This window comes from Polyodon spathula, chromosome 30 (assembly GCF_017654505.1).
Source record: "Polyodon spathula isolate WHYD16114869_AA chromosome 30, ASM1765450v1, whole genome shotgun sequence".
NCBI lineage: Eukaryota > Metazoa > Chordata > Actinopteri > Acipenseriformes > Polyodontidae > Polyodon > Polyodon spathula.
The window spans coordinates 6,330,921-6,343,212 of NC_054563.1; the positions used below are offsets into that span (position 1 = coordinate 6,330,921).

Sequence of the window (12,292 nt, forward strand, 5' to 3'; positions counted from 1 at the left end):
CAATTACTGGGGCCGGCTTGTTCGCTAACAACTGCACTCCTGGAATGTCAATCTAGAAATTGCGCAGTTACGTAGCAAAGGGAGGTTGAGAGAATAACTGTGGTGCTGAAGTGACAACTCCTTTCCCTGGTGCGATATGTAGCATCTTTTTTTGTTTGTTTGTTTGTTTACAGTGTAAGTTCTTTAAAGATTCTAAAAATACACATCGTCTCTAGAATGATGTCAGTGACCGTATGTCAATGTAGAGGTGGGGTATGGTTTATCTGTTACAATATCTTTGTCAAAATGTAATTTTTTAATTGACTGAGTTAATTGTCTATTAATTGCAATATTGATGCATAATTGATATCTTCGGTGAAATATACAACAAGAGGAATATGCAGGGAACGAATGGGGCTGACAGCTGGCATTATAAACATTGATCTCTTTGTAATATAGTATTACTTCATGCAGATAAATGATAATAGTATTGTACTTACTACTGTTAGGTAAAGCTCATCAGATATATGCCATCGCCTTATTAAAGAGATGTTGTGATGGAAGCAATTTGGATATACCAGTTCAGGCTGATAATTATTGGGGACTCGACAGTAGGGAAGTCTTGTTTGCTGCGTCGCTTTACTGAAGGGAAATTTGCAGATTTCTCTGACCCCACGGTCGGTGTGGATTTTTTTGCCCGGCTGGTAGAGATTGAACCAGGGAAACGAATCAAACTACAGCTCTGGGATACCGCGGGCCAGGAGAGATTCAGGTACAAAAAGAAACAGGTGTAGTTATTAGTTTATTTATTGTTATTCTTTCATGTATATTAAGCTCCCACCTCACCTGCTTGCTTGATTCATCTTTAGCTCATAGGAAGCGGCATTTATGATGTATATAAGCATTAAAATAAACGCGACTTATATAAAGCTAAAATTGATTTGGAAAAAGTATTTGTTCATAGTATGTATAACGGAGCATAAAGAGATGTATTATAAATTCGCTGCAAGTAGTAATTACTAGGTGTTGACAGATATTTTAATAAAAAAAATGTAGTAGTGCGATTTCCGGAATGGTTGCACATTCCTGGAAAAACAATTGCTGTGCAGAAAGGATTTTGTCTCTGAAGTCGGATGTAAAACATGGTGGCACACAAGGTCCAATGTGGTAGTTTGGCACAAACCTAATCCAGCATACGGATTTGTTTTACCAGTGTGTGCCACCCTGGATTTAGCGCTACACTGAATTTAGTTCCCTTTAAAGATCTTTTAAATAAGCAACAGGCATCTTAATTGTATTACTATTTTTATTGCAGGTCGATAACACGCTCCTACTACCGTAACTCAGTCGGTGGGCTGTTGGTGTTTGACCTAACCAACCGCAGGTCCTTCCAGCAAGTAAAGAATTGGTTAGATGAAGCCAAGATGCACGTGCAACCTTTCCAAATCGTGCTCATGTTAGTAGGGCACAAATGTGACCTTGGTCTCCAGCGTCAAGTGACGAGGGAAGAAGCTGAAAAGCTGGCCTTGGCCTGTGGCATGAAATACATTGAGGCTTCCGCCAAAGACGCCGTCAATGTAGAGGAGTCTTTCACCATTCTCACCAGAGATATTTATGAGCTGGTGAAGAGAGGCGAGATAAATATACAAGAAAACTGGGAGGGAGTGAAGAGTGGCTTCATTCCAAATGTTGTCCATTCTTCCGAAGAGGCTGTGAAACCTGGAAGGCGATGCCCTTGTTAAGCTGCTGTTGGGGAAGAAATTCCACTACGCCAACAGCAGGAGCTGCGTGCATTGAGAAGAGTGCTACAAAGCACATTGCTATATATATATATATATATATATATATATATATATATATATATATATATATATATATATATAATACAAATACAAATATGTTTTTTTTTTTTTTAAGATTTACAAGATGCATTGCTTTATGGAGTTTTCCAAAATTGCTCTCCAACACAGTACAATATAGGCATACTGTATCTTTAGTTATCTAATCCAAACAATGACTGATGGTTCAAAATGTGTAGAATCAGTAGCATAATATTCTGCTATGTATAGATTGCCATAATAGTACTTGTGCAACTGATTTGGTTAGAGGAGTTCAAACAAAAGACACAAATTGCACGTAAAACAGGGCTGGTTTAGCCAGTCATTTCTATGTACATTTTGTAAATATATGAAGAAAAGCTGCCTAAATGCACATAGCAGTATTTTGTAAAGGAAGAAAGAGAGCCTTGATTTTGCAGCTGAAATGCATCTCATTAGTGCAATCAAGCTTTAAAAGCATGAGAAGTCTGTTACCATGTCAAGTACGGTAAAGGATTAGTTGAAGTAGGAGGGTTTCTAGATAGTAAGTTATCTTGCATTTCCGTTAGTGGTAATGGGAGTTGATTTCAGGTTTTGAAAGTGTAAAGTCACAGGCATATTTTCTGACAGGAATAAAACAACATTTTGTAATTATATAAAACTAGCACGATACAACCGAAATGTAGGATGGAGTAGTTCAGTTATTGTTACACAATCGTTTTATACTGTTAAAATGACTCTCTAAAAATATGCCTGAGCACTTGCTTCAAAATATGAATGTTTTTAATGACTTTCCATTTTCTGTTTGATTTATCAATGCAAGTACATTTCATATGGTCAAGCTGAGAGAGAGTCTTGCAAATAAGTGTCTTATTGAAATGGAGCTTAGGGTGCCAAGGTTTTAAAAAATCTGTACATCTTGTGCATTGACGTTTGCTATGTAGATGACATGTGCAGTTTTGAAAGGCACACATACCTTGTATTGTACTAGATGTCATAAAAGTCTGCTAACTAGCTCACAGTGTGCATGCCTTACATAGCTTTCTTAATTCACTACTGTACCAAATATCATTTTGTTAAATGAATACATGGTTGCAGTAACATGTTTCTTCTCAAACTGCCTGCACATGTGAGACCACACATAACGAATTGCACTGGTAAGATTAATGGAGTTAGCTGTAAACACTGCAAAGCTTCAGGATTTCTTTGTATAAAAAAAAAAAAAGAAATGTTTACTGTTATAAGTAGATAGTTGAATGTTTATGAGTGAATTCTATTTTTAAACCAAAAATTGTTGTACTTTTTGGCCAAGTCTAGATTGATTTAGATAAAAACAGTGATAAGCCACTGAAAGGCGTGGAAGGAAGGAAGTACCCTAATTCTCTTTGAATGAGATCACAGCCATTGCTGCACATCTGCCACATTCCTGAATATAGGGGGAAAACACAGGGAGTTCCGAAATCAAGTTACTCAAAAATATAGAACCACTGGAAAATAATCCTACAATAGACGCATACTTATAATGATTGTGTATAGCACTGCAAACATATAGTCATGGGTGCTTATATCCGTGTCAGTGCAATGCAATTAAACTCTGACTTGGGTGCATGGACCAGTATATATAACCAAAGGACTGAGTGCATTTGCATAGAAAATGCTGCATTATAAACCCATGTGCCTACATGCATAATTATATAGTACGTGAAAGAGCATGTGAAACGTGTTGTTTTTGTTTTTTAACTTTCTCAATAACAGCAAATCTGTAATAACTTACCAGTATCATGCAAAATGAGTTTCCAATCACTCTATTCCTATGAAACCAAGACAATACCCATTTCCAGACTCAAACGCGTACCCAAAGGGGAATCGAATGAGATATTAAGTACTGGCTAAATTATTTGTTTGCTGCCTTTTTCTGTTTACCACTGTTTGCCAATGTTAATGGTATTTTTACTTGCTATAATACTTGCATACTTAAAATATGCATGCCAGTATATAATGCATTATTGATCTGCCCATTATTTAAATAGTTCAGTTATTTATTAGCAGTTGGCAGTATTTAGTTCGATGTTGGAAATTTATTGTCTGTATAATGTAATATCAGAAAATATCTATCAATTATGTGGTTGTTTATTTGTGTGTGTATTTTGTTGTAGCAACATTATTGATGCTTATATACATACACTTTTAAATGGTTTTAGTGACAATATCACAAATGTTCACCACATATGTTGTATAGTTTTTTTTTTGTAATATTCATAAATCCAGGGTTAAGAAAGCTTCTTGGGTACTGGAGCTGTTTTATTTATTTATTTATTTATTTATTTATTTTTGGGCAGGAAAGTTGTTTTGCGAATGCATTTACAAGACAACAGGAAACAGGATGTTAAAAATAAATAAATAAACAAATCAGCATCTGGGGGTGCCGTATTGCTGAAATGGAACGGCACACCAACATGACATCACAATCCTCAACCCCAGAATGTTTTGGTCAGCTGTTTGTTACATCATCTTCCATACGTAACCATTGTTGACATGGAAGAGGTGACACAGCATTAGGAGTTACTGCGCCCCCAGCTTGGGAATGTGTTTAGCACAGAATCCACTTCCCTTTGGTCTAGTGAATTCATTTCCTGTTTTTCTGTACATTAGGAACTATTCCAAACTCATTTTTTTAGGCACCATGGTAAATAAAGACCATTCATTATTTATTCAAAAACAAACAAAACTGGAGTAATGGTACATTTTTTATTTTAATTTTCATCAGGGATTCAATTTAGTTCCTATTAGCACATTCATGTTAAAAAGGAAAGCCAAAATTGTTCGACAATCTAAGTGCAATATTTTAAGTGGCCTTGGAGCAAGACGTTATTATATATTCTATGTATTTATCCATTTCTGTTTTATTCAATATATTTTTTGTGATAATTTTATTTTAAAGTTCCAGTAATAGCAGTGCAATACAGTAACTAATGTGTGCTGCAATTGTATTTTAAATGATATGAAGTAATCCATAAATAACAATGTGTTGCTAGTTCATTCTAGTTTACATTTTAAACATATTACTATTTTGCTGTTGCTGCTTTGAAATTGAAGCATGCCATCAGTCGGCTACCAGTTTCTGAGGTTGACTGTCACTTCTCCAGTGGACTCTTCAGTGCTACCCTTGGCATATCCTTATCGCCAGCAACACCCCACAGGGCATCACAGGGGATATCATACATGGATTAATTTACCGTTCAAGCATTCAGTATGAAATTGGGTGGCAGTTCATATGTAATCAAGTTGTAATTAATGGAACTTAAAAAGTGTTCCCATTGTTGTTTCTTGCATTAACAGTAGATATTAGATTTTCATTTACTCTATTGGCTTACCACTGTTCAACCTTGTAACGTCAGAACATTGAGATGCATTCAATTAATTAGTTATTCATTTACAGTTTATTAATTTTGTGGCATATCTCTGAAACGTGTTATAAAGTGATGGCAGAATAATTACATAGATGACATAATTCCTGTTAGCTTTGTTTTTATCAAACTTCTCAGTATGTCATACAAGGTGTTTTAGAAAGTTGTTGTACATATTCCCAAAGGCAAGTCTTACGATTGCACAGACCTACTGATAATCGCGTGCAATATGATTTAATCAGGCTTGTTTATCTGCCACTCTCTATTTACTTATGCCTCTTTTCATTCTGTATACACCAGTGTAAAGTTAGTCTCGTTTTCTAAATGCTGTAACACTAACAAATTAAGCCAATTTGTTTTTCTTTCAAATGTATTTTATGTTTGGGGGAATGTTGGTGTTCTTTATTAATATTGCCTGCACAGTTCTTGGTATAATTCGGAAAATTACATTACTCATTTAACAAGTTCATTGCATCTCAGGGCTGTTTGTAGTTTATAGAACTCCTGTTAGGAAGCTGTATACAATATGTACAGCGCCACATTCAATTGCTTTCCATTGGCTACACTCCCCCTGTGCTAAATGGTTCCCCTGTTTTTTTTTTTGTTTGTTTGTTTGTTTTTTTACATAATGAATTAAACATTTCTGTTATACCAGTTTGGATGTCAGCAGGTGGAAAAAATGTTAATTTTTGAAGAATACAGTGTACTTTTTTTGTTAAAATTTGAGATTTTAACACCGAAAATCCAAAGTCTCACGATTGAGGTCATACATATTCAACAAGCATTGCTTGGCCACTTTATTAGGACATGGACAAGCCTCTCTGCCTGTCACAAACACGTTGCAGCCACAGCTATCTCTCTAGGTGGCCACTTTCCCTTTGTTTTGTCATTGCTGAAGTCTGGGAGCAGCATTCTACCAACACGACTATCCTTGTTACTGTGAGACCTGCACCACCTGCACCCACCATCATGCCTCGTCTGGTAGACTGTTTGCAAGTGTGCTGTACAAACAGCTTTTCAATGTTGCATGGATCACATGATCAGCCTGTTGATCTCTAATGCAGGGTGATGAAAAATACAATTAGATAGTCAGGTTATGAGAAAGCGGACAGAATGAAAAGTGAACACAGTAGTAGTTCCTTAAAGTTAGTTTCCCAAATGCCCACAAAGATGCGTTCTGAGGAATGCTAACCTGCATGTGAACAAGGTCCTGTGATAACAAGTGCACAAAAGGCTAAACTATGGAACACTAGTAATAAGACACTAGAGAATGATAGTCTAGTACAACATGATTGTGCATCCAAATGTAGTCAATGATTAAATGTAAATGTAGTCAATATCAAATCTGCAGCGGTGACGTTTTGGCCAATTAAGAACACATTTTTCAATAAACTTAGAGGTGGAGTGAGTCTCCATAGAAACAAGCACTTCTCTTTATCCAAGGCCACAGAAAAAAATAAATCTAAATCAAAGAATAAAAATGATTATTTTTATGTTAAAAAGTCCTAATGTGATCAACAGCACTGCAGCTTAGAACCTATTGAAAATGCAGTAGCTTTAATAAATTGAATGTTTGATTTTTGGTATAATAATAATGAAGTAATAAAGGGCGTATATGCTTTATTTTAATCCATTATAATCTGTTGCATCCTATATATCAGTTAACTATATCTACAATTTTGTTTAGGGTTCTGTACATCCATTCTTGAAAGGTTAAATCAGCTTGTTATCCTTCAGCACCCTATGCTGCAGTTATTATAATGTATTGTTAAATAAGAATAATTAAACGGAACAGCTGATGTTAATGTGATGTCATTTGCATCAGATACCATCTTTGCATACAGTATGTTATACAGCCATCTGTAAAACACTAATATAATTGTGTTATATATTGTATTGCTGCATAAAACATTTGATGAATTAAAATGAAAGAGGCTTGGTTGTGTTGATTTACCTTCAACTTTTTTGGGGTCAAAACACACACTGTACAACATGAGAACCAACACCCAATGCTGTTTAGAAATCACTTCCCATACTCTGTGTACAACATGAGAATCAACATCCAATGCTGTTTAGAAATCATTTCCAATACTGTACAGGACTGCTCAGAGAAGAGGCCAAATGATGAAAAATTAGATAAGATTTAAAAAAAAAAAAAAAACATATTGGAAGGATGCTTGCTCTACGAATGATTTAGACGTGTGATATAAGTTGATTTAGCATAATTATTGCACTGCTATGAAGACACACAAAAAGGTACGATAAAATTCCTGGCATTTTGAATTTCTCTGAAAAAAAAAAAAAAAAACCCTTGCAGATCCTTATTCCTTGAATCTGTACTTGTTACATAATGTCCTGGAAGCAAAGCATTCTGTCAGTTTATACTGTAGTGATCACTTGTACCAGAAGTTTCCTGTGACTTGCCCATATAACAGAGATTGGTAAATGGCTGTAAGAGAGTTTGGCTGTATAAGAGTGTTTTTATGGAGACACTTAGTAAAAAAAAAAAAAAAGAGAGTACTGTAACTGAATTGTTCCATCCTATATATAAGTGGTTTCTTGTTTTATTCCTCTTAGACATTTTGCCTTTAACTTTCCATGTGTCTTACTAGTTTTGTTTAGATTAAGGACACAGTATGTTCTGTCTTTAGTGTTCTGTATTTGTGTATAGCTCACAGCATGTCTGTGTTTCCAGATTGCCTTTGGATCACATTGTGAGCTGGGGAGAAGTGAAAAAGCAGCCTGGCCTTGAGGCTGATTGTAAAACAGGGTGAGGAACTGGTGGGTGACACGCCAAGAAATAAGAAAAGATTGAATTGAAGATTAATGCAGCCGCACACCTCAAGCGGATTAGGTTGTATGAAGAGTAACTTTGTCAAGTTTATAATTAAGTCATTGTTTTGTCGCAAAGTGGTGACTGTGTTTCACAATAATTCTACTTACTGAAACATACTGACCAGCTGAGGCCCAGATTGACAGCGCTTGATATGTCACTCTTTATAAAAAGACAGTACCCTACCTTGTAGATATTAAAATGTCTACTGTGTTGTAAACTCTCTTTTCAGTCTCACAGGTACATCTTTACTAGCATGACTTTTTTTTTCACCCTTATCATCTTTGGTCTTCATTACCAACCCAGTTTACCTGAAGAAACATGAAGCTATATCAGAACCGGTACTCACTGTCTGTATGTATGAGCCAGTTTACCTGAAGAAAGATGAAGCTATATCAGAACCAGTACTCACTGTCTGTATGTATTTATGTCCACTTTTTAGATTTGGAGCTGGGGCATAAAAACTAAAATCAAGATGGCGCCATCATAAGTACCAGATACTCAGTATTGGGGAGAAGGGCTCTGCATATAATGCATTACTGTAATCTTATTACATTTTTCATTAACGTGTAACTGTAACGGTGCCTTTTTCAGACAGGTGACTGAATGTGGTAATGCATTACACTGTATGTAAAAAAAAAAAATAGCGTAGTTACTTTTACTTACATTTAAGGCGAAAGGGTGAGTTGAATAGTTGGCTCTTCAAAGAACATGTCTGTCAACTTCTGAAAATACAAAATCGTGGGGATGGGGCGCAGTCTGTGATAGCTTTTTTACTGTTTCCCCAGCAGCAGCGGGGGAGGAAGGTGGGTAGTTAAAGTATTGGAACTTGTCTCGCACACTTAATGCATGCCTACCACAGGGCTCCCCTGGGTCCTAAACCCTGCAAGAACAGACGGGGATTGCCGTAACCACGCACTGGCCATGATTTCTGGAGATATTAAAGGTTTACTGACAAGGGTGGAAATACGGGAGAGTTGACAGGTCTGATAGAATATTTTGTGTCTGACCAAACATAAAAAACAATCTATGCAACATGTAAACTGTGCCTGAGAACCAGCTATAACTCTGGAGAAATCTGCTAAGCATCGGCAATGCAATATTTACAGAAGTTTTCGTTGGGGTCTTAGATTGAGTGTGAAATTCAAATAAACTTGGAAAAATGCTGTTTTACCTCTAATTGACATTAAACATTATCATTTGTTATGCTGACCATATTTTGGTTTTTGGTTCCTTGTTCAAAAGAGCTTCCTGTTTTGTAAATGGTCTAAATGCACTTAAACCATTGTAGTAAATCTGACATAACACACAGGAAGTGATTACGGTGTACTGTACCAGGAAGCCACGGGAATGTGTTATCTGTCATGTTGTATTACTAATGTAAATGATAGGTAAGAAAATATATTTCAAAGCCTTGGTTAATACTGCCTTTAAAAACAAAGCAGAGCAGTCCTTGGCAGTCAGCAGTCTATGGCAAATTTCCATCTGCAACATGAAACCAGTCTGTAAAACTCAATCTCATCTTGTTTCACAGTCAAACTGGGGTTGCTGTCGGTTCCACCTGCAGTCTACAATCTACTCTCCAGCTCTACATTACACAAAATCTGAGATTTAAACCCTGCCTCTCGCAGTTGAGATGATTTTGATCTTGATCAGCTGACGATGGAAATGAACAAGTTTGATTTAAAATAGCTTTCAATGTCATAACAGCAGCAGCAGCAGCAGCACTTGACTGTGCTTACATACTCCGTGCACCCCTTAGGTCCAAATCAATCAGCACTCTACTTACCTAACACAAACTATTAAACACCAACTAATACTAGCAGTCTGTGCAAAATAATACCATATCAATATACACTTCTATACATAAAAAAAACGAGACAACCAGAAAAAGCTTTAATAGTGAACTTAACAAACTATATGAAACCATAAACCAAACCCAACAAAAGAACTCTCCCACATGTCTATCACATTACAATTACTGTGATTAAGGACTTCTAATATCAGCTGCAAATACAGTTTAATCAATAAGCATTAATTAAAATACAGAACATTCGCAACTGACTAAAATTGAATGAACTAGGGCCACAGCACGATTAAACAATAGTAAAGGGGGGAACGCTCAGTCCCAAAGAACAAAGAAAGTAACTGTTGAAACAGTCCCGCACTTCAGTATTGTAATTAATTTTTTTATCCTTTGTCCTAAAACAGAAATCAGTCCAGCCTCTTCCAAACACTTTACCTGCTGAATAATCAAGGCACAGCAGACCCTTTTACTCAGGAGCGATAAAAGCCTTTTGTACAGACCAGCCCTAATTGAACAAGCGTGCGCCTCGTTAAGTTAAATAATTACCAGTTATGTAGGACGTGTGTGTGTGGTGGTGGGGATGTCCATTCAATGTATAGATATCACGTGCCTGCACTGGCTTAAATGAACATTGGACATAAAAAATAACCACAGGATTTGAGCAAGCTTAAGAGATAAACTAGCTTTTTGAATATTTTCTGGAGTTACCACATAGTGTGTATACAGTTTTATATATATATAGTAAAGGAATATAACCACCACATAAGAAAAGACAGATATAGGGGGGGAAAAAACACAGCATCTACAGTTATACCAAAACAAATGACATTAGTAAAAAAAAAACTTTCTTTTTTGTTTTCTTCATTTATCCAGCTAATTTTTCAATCACCCAGACCTAAGTATGCTATAGCACTCAGCTAATAAAACGAACCCAACCACACCCCAGCCACCTGGTAAACCTGCCTGGTGTCTGACACTGTCTTCATTGTAAGTGAATTATGTTATGTACACCTGCTGTTAACCATATCAACTTGCTAAAATGTTCAAATTCAAATGTATGTATTTACCATATGGCTTATAGTCAAAATATTCTCATCTTTTTCAGCAACCAATTATTCAAGACAAACAGGAGGTAATGTCACTTATTGGAGTGGCCAAGTATCTATCGGTGAGTCTTGACCAAAGTGCACACATCATGACATAACATGACCAATCAAAAAACAGTATATATTCGTTTCAGGTTGCCCTTTTCCAATTCGCACAGTATGTAAATGTTGATGAGGAACCCCTGCCTGAAGCAAGTTCGAATTAATCCTGATATTGCACTTTCGGTTTTATGCGCCACAATCAATCTTCATTACCCCAACAAAGGCATTCAACAGAGAGAACTCTAGTTTGCTTAAGGTAACATTTTTACTTCCATTTAAAATGGTACCAGATTAAAAGGTTTGAACCAAACTAGCCTCATGCTTCACAGACACAGGACTGAAACAGTACAACACAATACTTTTTTTCAGCCAATGTGCTTGTAAAACAATGTTTGTTAGTATTTTTTTTTTCCTGTGTCTGGAAGTTGATTGAATTCCGCCATAGAACAAAGATTAGACTTGTGTTATATTGTGGCTCTGTACTGTATTTGGTTTTATTGAATCTGTCCCCTGAGGCTTCTGCTTCTCTCCCCATTTAACACTACAGGGGTTATATTCAAAACATGTTAGGTGAACTTTGGGTAAATTCATACGTTTTTACAATTTAAAAAAAGTAGAGGTGTGCTTTATTTTTGTATTTCAACTTAATTGTATGTTATGTTTTGCTCAGGCAATGATGTTTCAGTAAAAATTTACAAAACATAATTTTGGAGAAGTATTGCATGCAGAATTGCTGCTGTTTTTATTATCTGTTAATGAGATGAGACAGATTAGCTCTCTGGGTATCAAATGGTAAATTGCTGGATACACATTAAAATGCACCATATCTACAGCACACAAAAAATAGAAACCTGCTATAACACCGTGAGGTCTTCAAAATGTTTAATTGTTCTGAAGGAATATGCAGTACAAGTGTGACTGTTTATCCAGTCTAACTACTATCACTATTACTGCCAGCCCCCCTGCTGTCTTGGTTATTTTGACTGAAACTAGCAGGTGGTATTTGTTTTGTACAAACACTGTGATGTTAGAAAAAATAACAACACCATCACAGTAATAAAATCACAGTTAAAACTGAAATCACACTAATATAATGATCCTTACTGTGACAAAAAAATATATTTTTTAAATCGAGTAAACAACTTTATTAATGTACAGTAGAGGGCACCGTTGTTAACACTGGTTTTTTTTCTTGAACTCTCAACCTTCCCATCAAGGCTCCAGTATCCAGATCATGTGATACCCTTGTATGGATCTACTTCGGCTAAGTTTAGCACCGGCTCACATAAATGGTTCCAAGC

The 12,292-nt window shown here is 36.1% G+C and overlaps 1 protein-coding gene across 1 annotated transcript; it reads left to right on the plus strand.

Moving 5' to 3' along the window:
- Positions 1 to 81: 81 nt before the first annotated feature.
- On the plus strand, positions 82 to 1,781 carry LOC121302882 (ras-related protein Rab-39B-like). The gene is made up of 2 exons (XM_041233182.1): positions 82 to 751; positions 1,295 to 1,781. The coding sequence occupies exons 1-2, from the start codon at positions 537 to 539 to the stop codon at positions 1,719 to 1,721; spliced, it is 642 nt and encodes a 213-aa protein (XP_041089116.1). The 5' UTR covers positions 82 to 536; the 3' UTR covers positions 1,722 to 1,781.
- Positions 1,782 to 12,292: the final 10,511 nt, after the last annotated feature.